The sequence below is a fragment of the Mizuhopecten yessoensis genome, unplaced genomic scaffold, assembly GCF_002113885.1.
Source record: "Mizuhopecten yessoensis strain PY_sf001 unplaced genomic scaffold, ASM211388v2 scaffold5229, whole genome shotgun sequence".
Classification (NCBI taxonomy): Eukaryota; Metazoa; Mollusca; class Bivalvia; order Pectinida; family Pectinidae; genus Mizuhopecten; species Mizuhopecten yessoensis.
The window spans coordinates 2,032,332-2,059,497 of NW_018405944.1; the positions used below are offsets into that span (position 1 = coordinate 2,032,332).

The following is a 27,166-nucleotide window of genomic DNA, read 5'->3' on the forward strand; positions in this document are numbered from 1 at the left end:
ACTGCAGTGTCTTCTTTATTTGGTATATATACAATACATATCACAGATACCTTGTCCAGGTAAAACTCAATAGTTACATAAATAGAATGATTTCCTCCATACCGGGTGGTTTGGTGCACAGGGACCTGAGAATTTGTTACAGCTATATTTGGGCCTAAACTTAGGTGTTCAGAGTAATTTTACATGTTTTAGGAGTTTATATCGACTTTCCGTATCATTGAGGGTGTGATTTTTACCGAAAGTCTGTCTTAACACCTAAAACATGTAAAATTACTCTGAACACCTTAATTAGTTTAGGTCTAAACATAGCTGTAACAATTTAAATTATGAGGTCCCTGTGCAGTAGGGTTTGGTGAAGCAAGCAGTTAATTTTTCATTTCCCTTGTCCAATGACCATATTCACAGGACTATTTGCGTAGCCTTTTTTGGGATTTTATGTGCGTGTAGCATATCAGTAAGGTATCTTTTTTTATAGCAGGAACTTGTTTTTCAATCATGCAAGGGGTGCATGGTCAGTTTTAGCAAACTAAGGTCTTACACATATATACCATGTATTCAAGCATACAAACCACTAAACACCAATGATAGCATATGACCAGTCACACATCAAATTCTTTCAAAATAAACAAGGTTCCTTACATATTTGTATTATGCAAATGAGAAAAGCCCTGATGACATGAATTCCTAACTGACTGACTGCTAGATGTGGGTTATATACAATATCTGTATGGATAAGGAACTCAAAAGGCCAAAGTTTCATGTGTTTTTTTAAGGGAAATAAAAGTTTTTTTCCATGGGAAGACACAAAAGAGTTAAAAAAATCTGATGAACATTTCTATTAACTTCATTAATGCTTTCCTATTAAAAAACTTAAGCAGAGAAATTGTTAAAAATCTTACCGGGTACACATAAGTAGTTAAATGTCTTTAACTTCACGATCGTTTAAGGCTTCGAGGCTAATGATGGAGCAGTAGATAGTCTGAGATACATGCAACCTGATTTTACTCAGCTACAGGATTTCTTTTGCATGAAATTAGTTAAAAAACCCATTTAGTTTCAGTATAGTTTATGTTAGGTATCCTGTCTTGGGCCTCAAATTAAAATGCCCTAAGCACGACTTATAGTTATGTTTCTGCAAAAAATCATATAGAATGTGCTAAGAAAAGAAAAAAAAACATGTTTCACATTATAGATAACATTTAACGATGTAATATTACACATTTAATGACAAATTAGAATATTTTAATTGTGGGTTGAAAAAAGTGTTTTATATGCAGATGAACATGAATTCACTACCGGTATATGAAATTTTGAGACAAATGTCACACGAAGGTACCAGACAGATTGTAGGAGACAGAAAAATCTAGCACAAGGTAGTATGGTGCATGTGGGATATCTCTGTCTGAGGTTAGAGAAAATATTGACTTGATCTCTCTTAATCCATTTCACGACTAGTAATTGTCTGACTACATTAAATTAATTTATGCATCATAAGACACATATCAGTGCTAACCATGGGAGTCATTCACAAATTCAAAAATATCATCGTAAATGTTTAATCCAACCCATTTTAAAAGTGACAAATATAGCTGCCGATGTTATGAATTCAAATTTCTAAATTTCTGGATCTACGTTGAGAAATACAGTAACAATGTATGCATGTGATGTGTTTGCATTAACATGATTTTGTATGAATAAAAGATACTTAGACATATATGTATGAATACATGGATAAAGAGTACCCATGGAATAAACAAAATTATAAACACCACAAATAGGAGTGATTTTACAGTAACAAAATACTTGTCGTCACCTGATGATAACACAGCAGTTTCCATGTCATCTAGCCTGCCATTTCAGAAATGAATGTGTCCGAATCGACATAGAAATGCCCTAAAAATTGTTATCTAACTGGATTGACCTCCAGTTTTACGTCAGAATAAATGGATAATATGTGACAACAAAAACAACACGTTATACAACCTACCACTGTAACAGACTGTTCCCAATACATATTCCTCACACAACCACTAAAGGTTTCCTCACTCCCACAACCACTATATATGTAGGTTTCCTCACTCCCCACTCATTGGATAAACCTGCTAGGAGTTGGTAAACATTTTTGGTTACACACTATGGATGTTATATATCATAGGACAATCTTCTAATTATGGCGTCACATTACTTTCTATAAGACATCATAGTTTATGGCAATTGTTTCACTGATCGGAAACAGGAATAACGAATTCTCAAGAAAAATGTGTTGTTTCTACATATAGATAATATCTGAATGATGTGGGAGAAAAAAGATCCCCAAAACTTGTGATGGTTGATTATCATGTTCATCCAACTCACATGGTTAATTTTCAAATTATGAAAGACACTTGATAAAACTTGTGTCAAAAATAATTTGAAAATCAACTTACTTGAGTTAGATAAACATGAAAAGCAATTATCACTTGTTAGAGAACCCATATATAAATATATACTGTATCGGTTCTTCCTATCTGAAGACTCAAACACATTTGACCCTAAACACTACATTTCTGGAAAATCTTAACATTATATTATATACATCTGTACCATATTTCCGGAAAGTAATACGAAAGTTTTCTTGTGATAAAGATCACAATGAAATATATTCCTTGTGCTGTCGACTCTCATCAGCAACACTGTTTACCAGTAGACACTTTTCAGATTTAGAAATTGTGCATGCATAATTCAATTAAAGTGGAGAATGTTCCAACTTTGAACACAAAGGAATAATATGTCTTGCATCGATCACTGGATCACAGAAAACAAGCCTCATAGTCATCAGTCTCGTCAGCCATCTTCACTTTCTTTAATTATCAACACTAAAAGTTTTTCATCATTTTCTGAATTTCTTTTTCTCCTGTAAAAAAAAGAAAGAAAAAAGAAAAATACAAAATCTGTCAGAATAAGTTGAACCAACAAATTATCATTCAAAAAGTACACTACTGTCTATTGTTTCACCAAGGTGCCCGGGGTTTGATTCCCCGATCGCACGTGAAAAGGCATGGGGTCACCTACAGTCCAACAGGTTTTCTCCAGGTACTCTGGTATCCTCCTAGGTATATCAAAACTTACTTACCCACCCACATGCCAATATCTGAGCCAACAAGAGCGACTAATATAAGTTGATTTAAGAACATCTACTACACATATATTTACATATATGCATATTAATGTCATTGAATATGAATTTCATTTTTTTCCCCCTGAAAATCAGAGAACTAAATATTACATAGACAGCTTGCACTGCATAGGATGATTTTTAACAAAACATCATAAGGAATGGGAATGAGCTTGCAATTTTTTGTAATGAAAATTATGCTTAAGACAATGTGTTATGACATCATTACACAAAGTGTTATGACATCACTACACAAAATAATGACATCACTTCACAAAGTGTTATGACATCACTACACAAAGTGTTATGACATCACTACACAAAGTGTTATGACATCACTACACAAAGTGTTATGACATCATTACACAAAATGATGAAATCACTACACAAAATGGTATGACATCACCACACAAGGTGTTATGACATCACTGTACAAAATGTTATGACATGATAACTACACAAGATGTGAAGGGGACATCTGAGGCGTTTGCACATGTGATAAGGAAACACCATTTCAGTACCCGGATGAGACTATTGACCCCCTCAGACAGTTACTGGTGCACCCTAAAGACAAGACTGACATTTTAGACAGAACTGGAATTGTGTATCAAATTTTATGCAAAAATTGTCAGCAGTCATATATGGGTGGAATTGGAAGGATTTTTTTTACATTTCTGAAGGAACATCAAAAGGACATTGAGAAAATGGGCAACATCACATTCACCAGATGTACACGCGAAAGATCTGCCAACCAGTACAATAAATCGGCATTAACAGATCACGCTAACACCCAAAATCACATCGTTTATTTGGACAATGCTAGCATAGTTGAAAGGAACAACACAACAAATCAAGACGAATCAAAGAAGCAATCAAAATCAGAAAAACTCAGAACATGAACAGAGATGAGGGGGGACACCAACTGAGTCATCTGTATGACCCGATACTGACATAACAGGATAGAATAGATCGACTCCCTACCTGTTACCTATCTGATGCAGTGTGTATACACTCCCTATCGATAGGCGAAATGTCTCAGGTCGAGTGACATGAAAAATATACAATATAGTCACATCGTTGTGCGGGTATAAAATACAAATTGCTCACTCAGTCATAGCTTGACAAAGGGACCAGTCAGTCCTAAAACATTGTGACACATTTAATACATACATTGTTTGTGTAGAAAGTAAAACTTTGATATCACATATTTCCAAACTGATGAATATTATTGAAGATAATTTGACATCACTTCAAAAAATGTTATGACATCACCACACAAAATGTAATGACATCATCACACAAAATGTTTTGACATCAAATGTTATGACATCACTACACAAAATGTCATGACATCACAAAATGTTATGACATCACTTCACAAAATGTTATGACATCACTACACAAAATGTTATCACATCACTACACAAAATGTTATGACATTACTACATAAAATGTCATGACATCACTTCACAAAATGTTATGATATCACTACACAAAATGTTATGACATTACTACATAAAATGTCATGACATCACTTCACAAAATGTCATGACATCACTTCACAAAATGTCATGACATCACTTCACAAAATGTCATAACATCACTTCACAAAATGTTATGACGTCACTACACAAAATGTTATGACATTACTACACAAAATGTCATGACATCACTTCACAAAATGTCATGACATCACTTCACAAAATGTTATGCCATCACTACACAAAATGTTATGACATTACTACACAAAATGTCATGACATCACTACACAAAACGTTATGACATCACTACACAAAATGTCATAACATCACTACACAAAATGTTATGACATTACTACATAAAATGTCATGACATCACTTCACAAAATGTCATGACATCACTTCACAAAATGTTATGCCATCACTACACAAAATGTTATGACATTACTACACAAAATGATATGACATCACTTCACAAAATGTTATGATATCACTACACAAAATGTTATGACATAACTTAAAAAAATATCATGACATCACTACAAAAAATGTTATGACATCACTTCACAAAATGTTATGACGTCACTACACAAAATGTTATGACATTACTACACAAAATGTCATGACATCACTGCACAAAGTACCTTATGACATGATTTGAGAATAAGGAAACCCAATGCAAATTTTGGAGAAATTTCTCTAAAATAGACGGCCACTGCAAGAGTTTCAAGTAAAAACACTGACCTTTGGCTGTGGTACTTTTTGTGCCTTTAGTTCATCTATTTCATCTTTCTGCTCGGCAAGCTTCTCGTTCATGCTGGCCAAGTGTTCGCTCATCATACTTAGTTGACCCTCGTAACTTTTTGTTGTTGTCTGCAGTTCATCCTGAATATAATAATGTCAAACAAAAGTCTGATTTAACTTTAAACCTCAACATCTAATTTGTTTGCATAAATTTGATCATCATAAGTTAAATTTCAATCAGAGAGCTTAACACCAAAATGGATAGCATTCTCAGTCGGAAACAGATATGTCAACCCAGGACAGCATACCTTCAGTTGGGCAAGGAATTGTGAAGAATCTTTAAGCTCCTCTTCACACCGAGTTTTGGATTTCTCCGCGATCTGTAATTGTTTGTGTAATGCTCGCACCTACAACAAACAAGATTTTGATAAAAATATCCGAAGCTTGTAGCAACAAAACAATGTGTGAGACACTATGAAGGCAGATGTAGGGTTTTGGACTGTTGAACATGCAATACATTGTAAACTCCTGCCTGTCCTCTGATCATAGGCCTTGCATGACTGACCTTGACCCATAACCTAATCAATAAATAGTTGATCTTGATCCACGACCTGATCTTTGATCAACATTTGAACTCTATCCTACTTTCTGAGACCTTGACTTATTACTACCTTTGACACTTTTATGACCTATGACCTGATCCTGGCACCTTTGACCTTGTCACAAGACCGGATCCAGAAACTTTTGACCCTGACTCATATAACCTAACCTCTGACCTGTCACATGACCTGATCCTGGCACCTTTGACCTTGTCACAAGACCAGATCCAAAACCTCCTGACCCATCACATATCACCTAACCTTTGACCTGTCACATGACTTGATCCTGGCACCTTGAACCTTGTCACAAGACCGTATCCAGGAACTTCTGACCCTAATCAATAGAATTTGAACCTTAAGCTTTGACCTGTCACATGAATTGATCCTGACACCATTGACCTGGGCCCCTGACCTTACCTCTGAGTGAAAGTTGACTGCTTTACTCTCCACCAGCTGTAGTTGTAGTGCTTGCTCATTAATTCTGTTGGTGAAGTGATTTTTGATCAGGACCTCCCTTGTCTCTGCATCACTGGAGCTAGTAGACGCCATGTCTAACTTACCAAACTGAAAAATACAAACACTGAAATCTGTTTCTGGCCAAACAGAAACTCTACCTAAATGACAAGATGTGATAAAGTATGGCTTTCTGCCTGAAATATTTTCGAGAATTAGAATTAGTACATTTAAAAAAAAAAAAAAATCAAAGCTGAATACATGTTATTCGTTTCATTTATAAGCTTCCAAAATTGAATGAATTGCTTTAAAAAACACACACTTAAGAACTAAGAAATTACATGTACTTGAAAAACGTGTCTTTGGTCTGACATATATAATATTTTGGGGGTTTTGGCTAAATCTAAATTTTGATACATATTTCATGGACCAGTCCTATCTTTTCAAAAGAAAAGAAACTGAATTTAAAAAAAAAAAAATATGATTTACTCAAAGCACTATTTTCGAAGAATTCCTGAATTCAATATTACAAAGGTCACTTTTACAGTTATCTTATACAACACACCCAACCAAAAATATTAATACCGGTCAGAATTTAAAACTTATACTGTATCTTTTACACAGTGAATGGTCTCTTGTTAAATCTAAGAGTACACACTTTAAAGTTATAGTAGTTTAACAAAATTGAAAATAGTGTGCTACCACCGGGGATCGAACCCTCGATCTCCAGGTTCCTATAGTTGGGCGCTCTACCACTGAGCTAAAGGAAAATTTCCCCTAGCTCGAAGCTAGAAGGCAACTGTAATCCTATGTACAATTAAAATCTGCCAAAGTAGAATAGACTGTTACCATGGCAGCCTTAGCTTCGGGATTCAGAGGTACGACGGCATCTAGTGACCAGGTCCTGGATGACGGCTCTTTAGTGATATTGTCTTCAATGGAGTCTCTGTGGGCTCCAGAGGCAAGCCTGCCGGCTAGGTCTTTCTCAAGCTTCTGCACTTTCTGAAACAAGTGATAAAACTTTTATATCTAAAAACAAATTTTAAGAAAAGATGTCCAATTTTTCCATTAGAAAATCTTTTTTTATTTTTTATTTTATCTCACGTACAAGCATACATGAAAAATTTGAAAATGACAGGCAATACTTTTACCGAGAGCTGCCACCGATATAAACACTACAAGTCTACTTGAAGATGGTGTAGTTAAATGGTATCTCTTAACTTAATAAATATTGTATTGATAAATATGATATCAAATGGAATTGAGCAACAGGTAAAAGTCTGTTACACTGTCGTCAATATTAAGAATCCCACCATGTGAAGCCTAAACGTGTTTATCGACGTCACTGACCTCCGTTTCCTTGTCGTGTTTTATCTGCAGTAGTTGTAGCTCTAACATCCAGTGTTCCTTTTCCTGTTCCAGTTTGTTGACTCGTGTCTGGGCTGTCGTAAGCTGTAACCAGATAAATGCGTAATAATATACCTTACTGACTCAGGTCTGGGCTTTCGTAAGCTGTAAACCAGGCAGATGCGTAATAATATACCTTACTGACTCTTGTCTGGGCTTTCTTAAGCTGTAACCAGATTAATGTGTAACAATATAGCTTACTGACTCAGGTCTGGCCTGTTGACAGCACAGATCTGGTATGACCAGACATACAATTTAGCAGTCAAAACAACGGAACTATTTTAAACGCCGACATTTGGCGGCAATAATTCCAATCGTGAGTTAATCACTGTCGGAGTGACGTCATAGTGCGTGTAGGCTGTCATTTATGGCTTTCATCCACCTATCTGTTACAGGATGTGTCACATATTACAGTCCAATCCTCCTCCAACCATCCAGGGCTACAGGGAAGGGAGTTTAAGATCTTGGTTTTATTATGCACCTGACAACAATATAGGGACATAATTTTCATGTTCAGTTGAAAGAAAAATATTGGTGTTTTGCATTTACTGACTAAACATCTGCTAACGACACTTGAGTTAAGACGTGTGGGGCAGTGGATAACACAGTTGCCTTTCACCAAGGCGGTCGGGGATCAATTCCCCGATGGGGCGTGAAAAGGAATTGGGTTACCTGCCCAACCACGCAGGTTTTCTCCGGGTAACTAAGCATGTTTCCTACCACATTAAGACCCCCCCTGCGTGCCATCATCTGGGCCAGTTGCAACAAGAGCGATTAGTAAAACTTGTAAAATAATAGTTGTAACATAAATAAAGTTTACATTTTAATTAAGACAGGAAGAGATTGTATACTGTTAGACCTGTAATTGTACTCACCTGTTTGGACAATCCCTCACGACTCTCTGTTGAGCTGAGCAATACCTTCCGGTTCTGAACAGCCACTCTATGGGGAACAGTCTCGGGGCAGGGCTGACACAGAAAATTCACAGTAAACATTCAAAGCTATGGGAAATAGCTCTTAAGACAGAGCTTACACATTTTATGTGGAACAGTTTCTGGGCAGAGCTCACACAGAAAAATAATTGTAAACATTTACTTAACTCTAGATCTATGGGAAACACTCAAACAGTCTATGGGCAGGGCTGACACACAATATTGATGAAAAACATTTAATGCTATGGGAAACCGCTCCTTGGTCAGGGCTAACACAGAAAAGTGCTTGTAATCATTTATTTAACTCTATGGGAATAAGTCTAGGGTCAGAGCTGAAAAATAAAAATGATATTAGCAAGTTTCTGGGCAGGAATGACAAAGAAAATTGATGGTAGAGCTCACACAGAAAAAAAAAGGTAGACATTTAAGGCCATGTTGTACAGTTTCTGGGCAGTGCTGACACAGTAAGAACTTTACCCCAAATGGACACATTTCGAAAGTTTAGAACCACTTTTTTACGTTTATCACAAGCATACAATACTCCTTTAACTCATTCACGCCTGAAATTTAATAATGCACTATTCCAAATTTTGAATTGAAGGAGTTTAAATGTGTCTTTAGGGGTGAAAGAGTTAATTAGCTCACCGCAGACAGGTGTGACAGGTAGGTTGCTGCCTTCTGTCTGAAGCAGACGGTAGCTGGGCTGGAGCGTGGTCCCTCCATACTGGTGTCTGTCCCTATACTGCTTCCACGGGTTCTGTAACCCGGGTTTTCCTTAAAGAAGTCGAGGTTACCGGCAAAGAATGCTGAAACCTGAGGAAAAAAATATTTCAAATAAGTAATATGAATTCAAATCGAGGGAAGAGTCAATTTTATATTTATAGTAATAGTGACATTGACGACTGACCTTCTGACCTGAAAGCAGTTTCTGTAAGGAAGGTGTGTATGAAGTTTGAGTATTATTAGCCAAAGTGCTTGAAACTGTTAAGAAGATATCAAGTTTTCTATTTATAGTACCAATGACCTTGACCATTGACCTTCGGACCAGAAAAGCAATCTCAAGCAAACCGTTTTAGTGAGAATGCAAGGTAAGATTTTTTGGTAGAATTAGGAATTAGGAATCAGGAACTCAAATTTTTGTTGGGAAATGCAAGTGGGACAGACAGACAGATGGATGGTTATGATTACAGTATCACCTCCTATCTTGATCATGGGGAAGATATTTTAACCCAAGTCGTTTATACTATTGTCAGGTCTCCTAGTTCAAATTCTTTTGATAAGGATATACAATATACAGAAAAGTAGCATACATTTCTTTTTCATATGAACATTAAGATAATTTGATGTCACAGTAAGGTAACATACAGCCTTAAGTCTCCATGTCACAGTATGGTAACATACATCCTTAAGTGTCCATGTTACTGAAAGGTAGCTTACAGCCTTAAATCTCTGTGTTGCAGTTTAGAAGTATATACATCTATAAATCTTTGAGCAACAGAAAGTTGGCATACACCCTTAAGTCTCTATGTCACAGTAAAGTAGCATACATTCTTAAGTCTCTATGTCACAGCAAATTAGCATACGTTCTTAAGTCTCTACATCACAGTAAGGCAGCATACATCCTTAAGTCCCCAAGTCACAGAAAGGTAGCATACATCCTTAAGTCTATACATCACACTAAGGTGACATGGAGACTTAAGTCCCCAAGTCACAGAAAGGTAGCATGCATCTTTAATTCTCCATGTCACAGTAAGGTAGCATACATCCTTAAGTCTCTATAAGTCAGAGAATGGTAGCATACATTTTTCTACATATTATCCTGAAGAAAGTTTGATATTTATACCAATATCCAGCAATGTACTAAGTTGGTTCACGGTCCTCACCTTTCCTGTACAGGTAACCATGGAGATCAGTGATGATACGATACATTCGTCTGTTGTCTTAAGCTTTTGTGTTGCCGTGGGTAGCTGATGTTCCAAAGATACTTTAGAATTGTAATGTTTTGACACATCTAAAATTAAAACCAACAAAGAAAAGATTATTGTAACACAACATCTAAAAATTTGTGAATTTATAGGAATATTTAAATCTGAACAATTTCAATCAGAAATCATATCTTGTTTTTTATTCTATTGTACAATAATAAATATCACTAGATACTGGTAATAACAGTAATTGGACTAACATCCACTAATTTACGGGAAAAGAAGAGTGATTAATATCAGTTAAAATGAACTTGTTTCATAATTGTTGTAAAAAAAAAAATGTATTTAATTGGACTTGAATTGAACAGTTGGCTTATGTATTTTTCACCTGGTATAAGAAATATACTGCTCTAAATTTGCTGAAATATATTAAGCAGCAACTTTTCTGCCAATAGTGCAATAACTTTTAGCAAAAGTATCATTATTATTATTAAAGAGAAAAATAAACAACTATATGTTATTCAGGTTAAAGTAAGCAAAAGGTAAGGGAGATAACTCTCAGAAAATGTTATCTCTGTTTGGTTGAGAAAAGATTTTTTTTTTTTTTTTTTTGGTAAGATAACACTATCAACACAAAAGAAGCTCCTTCAGCGGAGGAAACTTTTGGTGTACATTACCTCTGACTGATGTATCTAAATCCTGTAGAACTTTTGACAAACACACAAAGAATGAGAAGTGGTTTTGATGTGGGTAATGGCAGTGATTCTGACCTGTACCAACACACAAGAGCAGAATATAGTTTTGCAAACATGGAATTAAACAGGTTAAATATTATTTTTCATAAATATTCTCTAAAAGGTAAAATGACTTAAAACAATATTTAAAGAAATATTTTAGGATGGTCAGGTGGCACTGTGTATAGCACACTTGCCTTTCACCAAGGCGACCAGGGTTCAATTCCCCGATCGGACGTGAAAACGTATTGGGTCACCTGCCACATGGGTTTTCTCTGGGTACTTTGATTTCCTCCCACAGTAATACCCCCAGTGCGCTAACATCCGGGCCAACAAGAGTGATAAGTATAAGTTGTAAAAACTTGTTTCATAATTGTTGTACAATAAATAAAGTTTATGATAAAGAAAATTTTAAATGAATTTTCATTCAGTACGATATAACGAAATAAGCTTCAATGAGTTCATTGAAAGGAAAACGGAATGAGTACAATTCTGAAATTCATTCATCATACACTCACCAACTAAAGCATATTATGTTTCAAATTTGTTAATATTTTGACAAAGAAATAAAAGAAAATACCACCACTTGTCATGAAATAACACATCACTAGCCTAAGTGTGTGATAAAAATATTAATAATGGTCTATAAAATCATGTATAATCTTGGTGATATAATAGTTCACTTGCTCCCCAGGGAAAATAGTTAAAATGCCAATTCCTTTCTTCATGCGCATCTACATAACTACAATGTACTTCACTGTGTAAAGTTACAAAAAAATCCAACACACGATTTAGGAAGAATTGCGCTTACAAAGATCATGGAAAGACAGACAGACAGACAGACAGATGGACACGGTGATTCCTATAAACCCCCCACCCCCCCTTCCCCCCCAATTTTTTTTCCAATGGATAAGTGATATAATTATATATAAGTGTGTCGACACTTACTTTGGGTGGCTAGTAGAGCGATGTACGTGTCGAGTTTGTTGAACACGGAGGTGAGATGTTTGAGGGAACGATGGAGATCCATGTTTTTATTTTCCAACGTCGAGGTGCAGGACGAGACGGCGCATTCCTCCTCTATACTGTAAAAGTAGCAGTGTTAAAAGTAGATTCACAGTAAACAAAGTCATCGAAGCACTGATTATTCCGACTGCCTAACCATCTAGCTACAGGGTATATAGTTCCTTTTTTACTAGCAACTGATCCTCTTCGGCTTGAGATGAGGGTTTGTCGAATTTAAGAAATTTACAGGAATAGGGAAATACTTGCAAAAGTTAAATTTCTAACTTCCATCATCAAGTTGGATTCATCATCACAAGTGAGTATTGGTACAAATCAGATTATACATATAAAGTATCTTTTCTTTGAGTGACAAAATGAACACTGGACAAATAAGGATTTTATCTGAGACAGAAGAACATTTTAAAGCGTGAAGGTTTTTCTCGTGTACAACATATAATGTAATTCTCTACTGTACTAATAGTGTGTACATACCTAGCCAGCTGATAAGGCAAAAGTTTGTTCATGTAAGCCACGAGACATCTAAAATTCTTTGAAAACACCAGTAAATCTGTAGCAGTTTCCTGAAAAAAATAGCTCTCAAGATTAATGAGTATTTCTTGCAGTTTTATAACATTATAGTACTTGAAATTTAGAGATAACATATCTGATTCTAGTAATATTTGTTGTCTAAATTCTTCTGTTTGCATAATTATTACAGGAGATGGTGTCAAAGCCACCTAGTAGTCACCTGTTTTATTCCTTATGTAGCAGGGATACATTTTAGTTGGTTTGTAATGATTTTTGATAAAATACATATTTTTTATATAGCGTGATTGTCCAACATATTTTATAACACGTCCGAAGCAATGTTAACGTTTTGTGCATGTTCATTTCGTTTGTACCTTACCCTGCAATTGTAGTGTCCGAGTGGTCATTCATGGTGGTGTTATATAGTTTCTGTTAATTCAAATTTTTTTTCATTGGGCAATTAGGTCGATGGTCTTGTATTTGTCAGCGTCAGACATACTTTTCCATTGACTGGATGGACCTGACAGATTTACATCATTAGATTGTATGTACCTGAAGACGTACCGAGTATGTGCGTCATGCAAAGGTGCTCCGTAGATATCCACACTTGTACTGGACAATGCTTTGTGCCTTACTCAGACTGTAAACCACACGTCCTTATGGGATCAATATTACCAACATAACATGTGGTCTTGTCATATTTATGCAAGAAATACATCACTATTACACTTACCTGGGAACACAAACAGACATTGTTGTAAACATAATTCAGCAAGAATTTTTACTGAATCATAAATCTTACTGTATCATATTTTACTTACAAGAGTTGTTAAAGAATCCTCATTAAAAGTACCGAGGAAAGAACGCAGAGCTTGCTCACAGGGGCGCAGGTAGCTCACATTCTCGTGAAGGTATTTACAATACTGCAATGTAAGGACAAAACTCCATGTACTGTTATTTAATAAAACCAACAGTTTAAATTTGCACATACTTTTGTGTATATTCATCCATTGAAATTGAATTACATACATCAATTGTAAAGAACACTACTTATTAGTCTAATTCACACAGTAATGAATTATCGTTTTTGAGATCATCCCCAAGATACAAAATGTCATGGAATGCATATGGGTGTTTAATTATGTCTGAATCCTTTAGAAAACCCTGGATACAATCCTTTAAGGCATATGCAGCAACCATAATATGACAAGCACCTCCTGTACAAAAGAGTTCCAAGACAGTCAATTCACCTATAATAAACAAGGTCATCACCTTAACACTTACATATTTATCCTAAAGGCTCATTTGAATCCCCTTCAAGTTTTGCCATTAACATGTATGGCCTAGAAATGCTATGCCCTAAAAAACATCTGGAACTTTCTATTATATTGTAACAGGAGATGAAAAAATGCACGGCCAGACCCGAGTTTGTACCCGGTACCCTCGAAAATCTAGATGGAGGCTCTAGTAATTGAGGGTGGATGGATGGACCTGAATGATGATGAAAAAAATAGAAAATATCTGTAAGACATAAATGCCCCCGCTCATGGATGGGATGGGATGGGACGGGATGGGACAACACTATATGCCCCCCCCCCCCCCCCCCATTTTATGGTGGGGCATAAACATTTGTTTCAGGGGAGATGACTCTTACACACAGGTATGATGTGTAAGGTAGCTACCTTTGTAAATATACTTACCAGTAGATTGATGGAACTTAAAGGTTCACTAAGTCCATCAATGGGGTATATTTTGGACCTCTGTTCTGAGTAGGTGTAGAAGTTGGACAGAGCCTGAACCAGTTCTGACAGGTGGTTCACTGATTGGTTCACCAGTTCTCGTGCTCGTAGTTGGTGCTTCCTATCATGGGTAGGCAGGTTCAGGCAATTTAAGTCTCGGTGCTCTGCAAACACGTATCAATATTTTATTCTCAGGTAGTGAAAGATATAGAAATATGTACGTAGTATTTATAGTTACTGCAGGATCTACAAAAAAAACCGTTGGAGTCTCTGTGCTCTTCAAACGTGTACCAATTTAAGAAAAAAATACAATCAAAAACAAAAAGCAAACTATGTGTTCTATGACCAGTACATATGTTTCAATGTTTGAATCACAGTACAAGTACTGATGGATCTTTCATTTTTATTTAATTTTTTTATTTCGTACGTCTACAAATATGTATCAATATTTCAATTAAAACTGCTTAAAAATATTTCAACCCCATTTTGTTTCCTTTTAGTCTTATCAATATGTATCAATTTTAAATTAATAACAAACAAAACAAAAAGCTTGTAAGTACTTTTAAATCATAGTTAAATTTTACATTATTGCATTAAAAAAATCTTTTTAAGGTGGAGTTTCTATTTATTTTTGACAAGTTGTAATTAAATTTCTCACTTGTATCTATGAAGGGTAGTTTGTCAGCAATTATTTTTCTAGCCTGTTGTAGATCACCTTGAAGACGGGACTGAACACCGTCCAGTTTTTCTTCACTGTAATCAAAGAAAAAAATAGTCAAATATTTTAATTACAAATTAGCTTGTGGGCCAAACATTCATCAGAGGATAGTAATTCGCCTGTTTCAGATTTGTGAAGTGATTTAGAATCAATGTGTTCATCAAGGACAGACAGCGGTCTGGCTCAGTTGTTGAAAATATGACTTTTGACAAATATCTGAAAATTTACAATTATTTTTCTGTGTTTCTTGTCTTCAGTTGAAGATTTTGAATCCCAACGCACATAATTCCCTTTTGAATTTTAAGTTTTGATAACATATACATGTACTCTATGAAATAATTTGATTATCTTGTAAATAAGCCCATCCAGCTTTAAACAATGCAGCCTTGGTGTCCATTTGTACAGCTAGGTAGAGCTGAATCTTTCACTCAGGTTTTTACGAAGACAGACTTGCAGAAAATATACATCAAGTAAGACTTCATTGCCTCTGGTTTTCACAAAGATAAAGTTTGTTTCAGATTTACGATAATTCTTCGATAATTCAGACTTACGATAATTCAGATTTACGATAATTCTACGATAATTCAGATTTACGATAATTCTACGATAATTCAGACTTACGATAATTCAGCTCTGGATCGGTAACTTTTCACATCAGATTCCAATTTTTGCAGTTTAACCTGAAACAACAAAAATGTATATAAATGTTGAATAATGATATTTTGTATGCCTATGCTATCATAACAGAAAAGTTATGGATTAGTGCATTGTAGTAGTTTTACATTCAATAAAACATAATATCACTTACAGAGTTGTCTCCCTTGGTCTCATCTATCTTTCCATTTTATATAGTTCAACCTAATGCTCTTCTATTTCCTAATATGGTCATTGTCGGTCTCTCTCCCCCTAATATAACCTCTCATTTCCTTCCCTCAATATTGTAGCAATTTGTTCCAAAATTAATTATCTTTTTCTCCTTAATTTAATTTTCTCCCTCCAGCTTCATCAATGTATTTCCAACTAGCAAGTATCTTTCACATTATGCATCCTCTTTCTCTAACCATATTCTGTTTCTTAATAGTTTGTCCTTCCCTCCCTACTGACCTCTTCTCTCCATCCATACTCAGTCTCCTACTAGCCTGTATTTCCCTCACCTTTTCTCTATCTGTACTCAGTTTTCTACTAGCCTGTATTTCTCTCACCTTTTCTTTATCCATACTCAGTCTCCTACTAGCCTGTATTTCTCCCTAAGGGCCCTTTCTCTCTTTCCACACTAAGTTTCCTACTTCCCAGTATTTCCCATCCCTTTTCTCCCTATCTGTACTCAGTTTCCTACTGGCCTGTATTTCTCTCCCAATGGACCCCTTCTCTCTATCAGTACTCACCTCTACCATGGCCTTTTCTTGTTGCAATTTGTCTATCTGGTCCTTGCTCTTCTGTAGTGTGGACTGGAGCACCTGCTGATGCTGGTTGCATTCTTTCTCATAGAACTCTAGCCTGGTTTCCAGCTCCTGTATCCGAGCCTGGTACTGACGATAACTGTCATCTACCTGTACAATATACAAAGGTAAAATACAACACTTGTACATGTACATAGCACAGGTAAATTTAACATCTTTCTGTACATAACACAGGTAAATTTAACATCTACCTGTACAAAACACAGGATAATTTAACATACATCTGTACATTATACAGGTAAAATACAACAGCTGTACTTATTAAACACAGTTACATCTACCTGTACATAACACAGGTTAAACTAACATTTACCTGTACGTAACACAGGTTAAACTTATATCTACCTGTATATTACAAAGAGAAAATATAACACTAGTACATAGCACAGGTAAATTTAACATCTACCTGTACATTACACAGTTGTACACAGGTTAAATTAACCACAGTGACCTGGGAATTTGTTACAGCTATATTTGGACCTAAACTTAGCAGTCAGCCTGCCACTTTTTCAAATATTTATGGGGTTTAGGTCAGCGTGTGCCGAGACCTGCTGTGTGATTGGCTGGTAGCAAAGCCATTTTTTCGCTTAACCAACTAACACTGCATGTTTCAGCACGCGCTGACCTTAACCTCATTAATATTCAAAAAAGTGGCAGGCTGACTGCGAAAAACTTTGAAACTCTTAAATGGCATGTGTTTTTGGAGGAAACAAGAGTTTATGTCCGCAGAAGGAATACATTTTTACGTGCGCATATGAGGTTTGTAAAAGAAAATTAATCTATCTTTCCAAAGGTACTAAGCATTTTCCTGTAGATCAACTAGAAAAGTTGTTTTTGATGCAAGAAAGTTAGGTGGGGTCGACATTTCGACATCGAGAGCTTTCCTCCCTTCTCGTATATATGATCATTGGAGGTGTCATTATTACTGAAAATCAATCTAAATCCCTAAAACATGTAAAATTATTCTGAACACCTTAGTTTAGGTCCAAATATAGCTGTAACAAATTCTCAGGTCCCTGTGAAATTAACATCTTCACCTGTACCAAACAATGATTTCTTAATTAATAACTAACAATGCTAAATCTTAACTTATCATCAGGATACAGCATTCCATGAGCACTACGTACCACAATATAGTAGTGGTAATTGTTTTTCTTTCTTATTGTTTTAATTTTGTTTTCCTAAACATTGATTCATGCAATCCCTCTTAAAAGCTAAATTCTGTTAACTCCTGAAAGAGTTAACATAGTTACCTGTTTGTGTAACCGCTCGTTCTCCTGGATCTTGCTGAAGAGTTCTTCGCTGTACACCCCCGGTGATTCAGGCATTGGGGCAGCTGTTGATGGCTCTGCATTTCTGTTCTGTAATGAAAAACTCAACAAAGTTGAGATCTTGTAACAAAAGCATTAAAAGCATCTTACACATGTATATATTCAATAACAAGAGGCCCAGAGGTCCTGTATCGCTCACCTGTTTCTTTTGTTACATGCAACTGACATATAGGTAACTAATAAGACCAAATTTAGTAACTAGAACACAAGACATTTTAACATCTTTTAAAAGGTTCTGAAGATATTGTTGTTGAAATTTTGATTTTAAAGCTTTTAACCCATATTGATCTTTGACTCTCGACTTGCACTTAAAGTTGACCTTTGACCTCATTACTGTAATAAAGAAAACAATTCACACAGCTGGTCTTCATAACATACCGAAGTATCATGACTCTAGTCCAAATGGTTCTTAGGATATTGTTGTTTGAAGTTTTTAACATATTTGACCCCTGTGACCTTGAAAGTAGGTCAAGGTCATTCTAATAAGGAAACTTTATAGCACTTCATCCCATGTACCTACTGGCCAAATATCATGACCCTGAGCCTTATGGAATTTGAAAAGAAGATTGTTAAAGCCTTTGACCCATGTTGACCTTTGACACTGACTTGCACTTAAAGTTGACCTTTGACCTCACTACTGTAATTGAGAAAAAGATTTGCACTGCTGGTCTACATAACATACCCAAGTATCATGACTCTTAAGTCCAAATGGTTCTTAGGATATTGTTGTTTGAAGTTTTTTTTACATATTTGACCGTTGTGACCTTGAAAGTAGGTCAAGGTCATTTTAATGAAGAAACTTTATAGCACTCTATCCTNAAGAAAAATATATGGTCTACATAACATACTGTTGGATATTGTTGTTTGAAATTTTTCACATATTTGACCGCTGTGACCTTGAAAGTAGGTCAAGGTCATTTTCATGAGGAAACTTTATAGCACTCTATCCCAGGTACCTACTGGCCAAATATCATGACCCTGGGCCCTATGGAACTTGAGAAGAAGATTGTTAAAGCTTTTAACCAAAGTTGACATTTGACCCCCAACTAGCACTTAAAGTTGACCTTTGACATCATTACTGCAATTGAGAAAAATATATGGTCTACATAACATACTGTTGGATATTGTTGTTTGAAATTTTTCACATATTTGACCGCTGTGACCTTGAAAGTAGGTCAAGGTCATTTTAATGAGGAAAGTTTATAGCACTCCAACCCAGGTACCTACTGGCCAAATATCATGACCCTAGGTCCTACAGTTCTTCAGAAGAAGTCGTTCAAAAGAAAAAGTTGACAGACGGACAACGGACACCGCAAGCTAAAAATGGTTTTAACGTCCATGTGATCGTAGAAATACAAATAAAACAAATCACTGAAGACTAAAGCTCACTAGTACTTTCACCAATCTAGGGCTCTTCAGGCAATTATTTGTGATGTCACATTAAGAGTACACACAAGACTCTATTTCCGACGTCACAAGTAAATTCACAGACAGTTGTATCCAAATTTCTGGACTTCAAACTCTGAAAATCAACAAAAAATTGTAACTGATATCTTGTCTACGTAATTAATGAGCCAATTTTGTGGATTTCCAATATTATGATGAAATTGATATCGAAAGTGCTGTTCACAATCTTAACAGATCCATTATGTCACATGTACATACAACTTAATTAATGTGATGAATAATAACATCATTTCAGTTACAGAGCAAACTTGTGCAATGATTACTATTACAGTGTATTTCTACAAATTAATCTATGCTAAACTCTTGTGGGAAACTCGTCTATTACATGTATTTTTCTTGCATTTGTTTTTTATTATTTTAAAGCACAATTCACCCTCATTTTTCCTCCACTATTGGTTAAGCTGGTAAGGGGGATATACATTACTATACTGTGAAATAAGATAGTTTGGTCCAAATTTCATGATTTCCTGACAAAACACCATTTAGTGGGTACATGTATTCAAGGATTACGAGTAACCACTTAAACGGACAAGTGCTTTATATCAATCTTGTAATTACTTGGTGGCCCTATGAACTTGTGGATGACGTTTACCCACGAAATCAACGAAATTAAAAAACGCCATGAAAATTAGTGATTTCACAGCAAACATGTGATTACATTGTGGACCTATAAATTTGTGGATGAAAATTACCCATGAAATCAATGAAACAGATTCGCCCTCATCATGTAGGGCAAACAAGGCAAACGTTAAACTGCATTGAAAATTTGACAGTATACAGTATCAATTTAATAATACATGTACAAAGCTGTTAAATCCCCAATGAAAGATTATAAGTATGTGTAGAACTGTATTTTATCCTTATTCTGATCATATCTTTGCTGTATATAAATATAACCTTCACACAATGTAAGCTCTGAGGAAGTTACACTGTAGTCACTTAGAAATGAGTCAATTATTTAGCACTGAAAGTATCGATAACTGTATCTCCGTGTCAGACACTGATGTGACCATCACTTGTAAGTTTTAAAGAGGTGGGTTTTACTCAGCATTGGAGGATATGTTATGTCACCGTGGGAAATGTCGTAAGAAAAACCAGGAAGAATTATTATATCACAGTCGCGACAGGAAACAGTAAAAGTTATCACTTCCTTTAACAGACAGATGATGGACACGATTAATTTTATTCCGAGGACATGGTCATAATAAAATCAATTAGCATTTATTTCAGAACTAGCAAATGTCTGTAAGACATGAATGTCCCCTTGGCCCTGTGTTTGACCTTGAATAGAAAACGTGACAATGATGATGACCTTTGGACTCTGAAATACCAAACTATCAACTGATCAGAGATATTCCCATACTTTGTAAAAACTTAAAGGATAATCTGTTTAGAAATGAAGTCGGTATAGTTATGATTAGTGAATCGCGACTGGACAGGAAGGATATGGGTATGTCCATGTGTCCCTACAAAAAGGCGGGAGCATAGAAATAACATTTTCACATATTTTGATTTAAGTACAAAAAAACACAAAAAAACTAGTAAAAGAAAAATTGTGAATGTTATGTATCCCTCAATATTAGTAGAAAAAGTAATTCTTATACTGTAATCAAGTGACCTTTTGACATATAACCTTTGACTTTCAATCACTTTTGTCAATATAATAAACATATTATATATATTCAATATTTCATCAGGTGATTGAACAAATTGATCCAAATTTTCTTCGGAATTTTACCTTTGACCTTCAATTTGTTGATAATTATAAGAATTCATTGTTTAGAGGCAGGCAAATTTATAAGAAATTATGACAGTCCAATTTTTTGGAGTGACATTATGATGGAAATAACTAATTATAAACTATGTATACTAAATCAATGAGGTTAAACCCAATACAGGCTAAGGTAGCAAGTAATTACACAACCTTATTTTATTTTTTTTAAGAAAAAGAAAGAATAAAGAACTACTCTCAGTGCTTCAGTGCATTAAATGCAAGCATTAGCCTATAGCTAAGTCGCTTTCATTTATCTCGATCCAAACTGTTGAACCGTTTGGACCAGAATTGTTCGTTAATGAAGTAAGGTCGGACCCAGTAACCTGATGCTGCTTTCAGGCGAGCCTTGATAAAGCCTTGCAAGGCCTGCATAAACAATTGCAGGTCCACCAGGATTTATACAAGAAATCTGTTACAATACTTACAACAGACAAACCGGTCGTTCCGCATAAACAAACAGGGCCTAACTGTATACTACTAAAATTCCAGTTATCAATTTTAAATAAATACATTCAAAGAGACAATTTTGTTTAAGTCATTAAAATGATTGGTCTAGCCTAATAATACATTAATTAAAACACAAATTGAAAAAAAAATGATTACAGAAGGTTAAATGACTACTCTCCCAGCAAGGAGTGCTTGTTGCAGAAAGAGTACCTGGCACAACCCATAGATTATACAATCGCAAGCTATTAAAAAAAAAATCATATATTCTTTCTAAAAGCCTACAGCTAGCTAGCAAACCATCACTAAAATATGTCAGGTACAAATTTAAAATACATATTAATAACCTTTATACAGTGAAACCTGTCTAAACAGAACAGCATCATTACACAAAAAAACACAAAAAAACGAGTACCGGTATGTACTTTTTTTTCGGATTATTTGCGTTTTATCAAAAGAAAGGTATACTATACAGTGGATCATGTTGAAGTTCTGGTTTATTCACCCCTTTAATTTCATAATGAACTATTCCAACCCTTGGGTTGGAGGAAATCAAATGTGTTTTCAGGGGTAAATAAGTTAAGGCTTCTGGATTATACAGGATTCAGTTACAATCAAAATTTAAAATTTATTGTACTAATAAGCAGAAATGTTTGTATTTTTGCATTTGATAGTTATTTTATTTTAAGATTTGATTTTCTTCCTAATTAAATATGTAAGGACTTTCATTTGCAACACTCTTGATATAATTAGTACTCAAACTGAACCAAATTTACATACTAGCACTCTTTAGATACAATTACATTAATTTATATATAATAGTGTGCTGCATCACTGATTGCAATTGAGATATTATCTTTGTTAATAATTCATCATCTTTATATAGCACCACACATTACTTACCCTTGCTCTCCCAAATATCTAACAACATCAAAATTGCAAATTGTATACCTAAACAACTATTTCCTATTCCTTACAAGCTTTAATTTAATAATTTTGACACATTAACTCATGCTTTGACCTTGACCTTTCGGTGTAGACTAGGATATACATGATGTATTTGTAAATATATCAAAAACATGTTTCAATAAGTAATATTTAAAAGTTATATGGAGATTAAAATGATTGACCTTTAACCTTTTGCTGTGACCTTGACCTTAGCAGTATAAACATGCGTCATGTACGTGCGTGCCACAAGTTTAACAGGTTGGTGAATTTATACAGCACATGGTATTGAAATTCATTTCACAACACCAAGATAGTTTAATTTACATTCATCAGACAATATGAAGGTATTTAAGCTGTCCAAATATTTAGCTATTAAAATGTTCATCACTGTGTGTTTTACCTTTTTCTTTTTTGTTGCTTCTACGGTGTCCAGTTCTTCCTGGAGAAAAAGGACGCGTTTGGAAAGCTGTTGGTTTCTGAATGATAAACTGTCGACTTCCTGTTCATATTTTCGTAGTGCCTGATCCCTCTCTTTAATTTGATCCTGTGAATAAAAAATTATCTATATTGAAGATGCATTTAGAAACGGTAAAAAAACCAACCCATTACATTATACATTTGTAATTCATTGGAATTTTGAGTTATATGTTATTTTAACTACCGTAATTCATTCGTAGATATCATTCATGACCATGTCTATTTATAACTACTTGCAGCAACAGTAGTAATAAATGTATGATCAATTACAGAAAAACTTGATGGACTGATCTGGCTTTGAGATTGCTTCCATGCCTTTAAATAACTTATAAGAGTAAAGACATCAGTTAATTGAGACACCACTAGTTTAAATCTGTGTGGTAATGTGGTATTTAGATGTTATTAAAATTGTTTAACCTGTGTTGTTCTTTTTATGCAGTTAATAATGGCAAACGAAACAATGTTGTGACTGGAATAACATCACATTACCATTGCATCAAAACTGCTGCAAAATGCCATCTCAAATAACTTTGGGAGATATGCCAGAAGTACAAGACTACATGTAGTTGGTACCTTCTCTGTGGAAGTGTCTGAGGTCGACATCTATTCTTGGCATCCAAGTTAATTATGAACAAGTAATCATAAGACCAAAAAAAGTATGTATGCTTCAGAAAACATGACTGAAATTATAGGGTAGGTAGGTCAGGATTTACATACAGTACATATCTTTTTTATGAGAGGGGCTCTTTTTAGAGCTAAAAAAAAAATTAACTAAACATATTATTTTTTCTTTTGAATTATTGGAATTAAATTTGGTTTTTATAACTGCCTATGATGAATAAGTTGCCTTGTTTGTTTGTTCATCAATTTGTTTGCATCCAGTAAAAATTGTTAGGGTCAGAGGTAAAAATAGGATACATCAGGTTACCTGAAACTTACACATTGTTTTGCCTAATATCAGTTATAGATCATGTATACCTTATAATCGTTACTTGTGCCTTGCTCGTCCAGATAAGCCTTCTTCAAAACAGGTATTTGGGCTTTTAACTGGAAAAAGAATAAAAACATTGTTTCAGGTACATCAAAGAAAAGGTATTTGCTTTTCAATTAAAAAACAATTTCTACAAATAATATATTTTAATTTCATAAATGAGCTTTAGTTGTTGTACAGAAAAGCAGATAAATCATGTAAATTTTTGGCACTATAATATTACCTGCTGTACATCTATGATTCTGTGTTACACTTAAAGTTAATAACCAAACATACTTATTAAATAATTAGTGGCTGTATATTAGATGATTTATGACTTTACCATTTGTGTTTTTTAGGAATGTTTTATTTATATATCCTTGCCAGTGAAAACAGCTGACAGACATTTTTCTAGACATGGAAATGGAAAAATGAAAGTTACATTATTTCTCTCGTTTTTTTTATTATAGTTCAATTCCGCTACATTATTTCAATATCAATGTTCTAAGCCTTTGTCCCCGAATAGAACACTATTTCTAACCCTGGTTCGGGTACCCTTTGCAAAGCAAACACCCAGAACTTGAAACAACGCGAATGAATGGTTGGTCACAGGCACCAATGCAATAGATAGGAGAGGAATATGCACGGCCAGAGAGGGATTCGAACCCGTGACCTCTAAACGGACGCTCTAACCAATATTGAGCCGGCGATCGACCCAGTCAAATTCCGCTACAATAATTCACAATACAAGATTATCTAACTGACAAGTTCAACATACAAGCCTCCAACTAGGCCTGAATTGCCCAATTAATACATGCATGCATTTTCAACAATGAACGATCGTATAAAGCGATATTACACCGTTCCAACCCCTTGTAAGAGAACACCTCACTTTCCGTTTTTATCTCATAATCCGATAATGATATCGGCTGGTGGGCGTTTTTAGTAAGGTAATTCACATGCTTTCCCACCAAAAAAACACAAAATCGCACATACTGACATAGCTAAATACATCACGCTTATATCATATACGAATCGATTTTTAGTTGTATGCTTATTATAAAAGGTAACGTTTAACAATCTCCACAAACCTTGGCATATTCTGATGCTAATTTCTGATATTTAGCGGCATCTGCCATTCTGCATCACCCGGAAGTGGGAAACACACATCGGACTTCCTCTAGACTTACCGCTTGTAACAAACATAACTCCCGAGGTCAACTGAAATTAACAAAAGTTTTTGTGCGGAACGCTGATTTAAAAGATTATACACGGACCAGGACGGTATTGTACAATCTGTCTGAAGGGTAATGACAAATTAAATGTGTCCACTTGGCCACGTTATGATACTAACCAGTATATGTATAAACATAACTTTATACACATTTACAAATTGTACCGTTGATTTCTTAATTTATGACACTTTAAAAAAAAAAAATATTCTACATTTTTGTACATGTAAGCTTAAGAGATTAATACGGAAAAAAATACTTTTACCACGCAAGGACCGATTTAGAGGCTACATGTATTTAGTTTTCCATGGATATATATATACCACGGAATTAGCTTATATGCTATCTAATTCCTTGTCTATACTAACATCTAACTTGTGTGAAATGGTTTCTTCCTCCCATTTGGGATCAAGAAAACAGAGAAAATTACTTACAAGACAAACTTTGATACATGTAAGAGGTATAGTTGTGCAATCGTATAAGAAATTAAATGTGGCAAGGCCAACTTAAGTTCAATAAATACATATTTGAAAAAAGGTTGACCACTATCGTTGCATTGAAAAATATATAGCTATACAATATGTCTTAAAAACATTTTCAAGTTTAAAATATTTGCTTTTTGATGCATTTTTCAAGAATAAAAATTGTTATTAATTGATAGAAATAGTTATGAACGACTAATTAATTTAAATATGGTACCTGTATTGAATTTGCGTGCATAACATTTTGCTCCCACGCACAAAACATGGTCCATTTTCAAAAATGGCCAGCAAGGTTTATTTGGCGAATTCGATTTTTAAAACTTGCATTTTCAATTTAACGTCCGCAAAAGTTAAATTGATAGAGTATTTTCTGGATTGCCCAAACTTACTTAATAGTTTGAAAGTATTCAATAATTCTACTTTAATATTACATGTATGTGTTGACTGGAATGCTGTACAAGACAAAGATATGGATACACACAATATTAGACATAGTACTAGTAATGATAATAATCAAAAAGCTCAGGAAATGATAAAAAATATATAATATATACTTCTGAACTTGTTGATCCACGGAGAAATTTTTATCCTGAATCGAGGAATTTCACATGGAAACGAAAAAAACTCCGTACAACAGAGTGGATTAGATTATTCCCTGGTCTCAGAAGACATTAACGAACTAAAGACTCAAAGATTATACCGGGATATAAAACAGACCACTCAGGCATTGCTTGAGAAGTTGATTTTACAAACACTGAAAGGGGAAAGGATATTGAAAACACAACACATCATGTTTGGTAGACACTACATACATATATGCAAAAGACAAAAAAAAAAAAAAACCCAAAAAAACTGCATTACAGAGACAATATGTGAATATGTGCGTAGAGGTAAGACATGGAAGACCTAGTATTTAGAACTAATGACTAATTGTTCTTTGAAATTTTGAAAATGAAAATAAGATCCATCAACATCACATTTTCAATAGCACAAGGAAAACAAAACAGGAAATTAGAGAAATATTTAGAGACAAAAATATCAACATTAGAAAAAGAATTGAACTTAAATCCTACTGATGGTATCTATTTGACAATTTGAGAGTAATAACAGCATCTAGAAAACATCCGTAAAAGCAGTTAGAAGGATTGATGTTAAGGTCAAAGGC

The 27,166-nt window shown here is 34.8% G+C and overlaps 1 protein-coding gene across 2 annotated transcripts; it reads right to left on the reverse strand.

Moving 5' to 3' along the window:
• LOC110450459 (protein phosphatase 1 regulatory subunit 21-like) lies at positions 1–25,486 on the reverse strand. 2 transcript variants are annotated; one of them, XM_021498000.1, is made up of 22 exons: positions 25,379–25,486; positions 24,296–24,364; positions 23,241–23,384; positions 22,796–22,813; positions 18,130–18,237; positions 16,802–16,966; positions 16,038–16,096; positions 15,357–15,451; positions 14,660–14,862; positions 13,781–13,882; positions 12,924–13,012; positions 12,375–12,511; positions 11,370–11,462; positions 10,651–10,778; positions 9,413–9,580; positions 8,711–8,803; positions 7,779–7,880; positions 7,278–7,430; positions 6,393–6,539; positions 5,685–5,783; positions 5,377–5,517; positions 1–2,893 (listed from the first exon to the last, which is right to left on the reverse strand). In XM_021498000.1, exons 1-22 carry the CDS (start codon positions 25,424–25,426, stop codon positions 2,870–2,872), a joined length of 2,385 nt encoding a protein of 794 aa, XP_021353675.1. In that variant the 5' UTR covers positions 25,427–25,486; the 3' UTR covers positions 1–2,869. The 2 variants fall into 2 exon arrangements, with proteins under 2 accessions (XP_021353675.1, XP_021353676.1); XM_021498001.1 differs by lacking the exon at positions 22,796–22,813.
• Between the last annotated feature and the right edge of the window lie 1,680 nt (positions 25,487–27,166).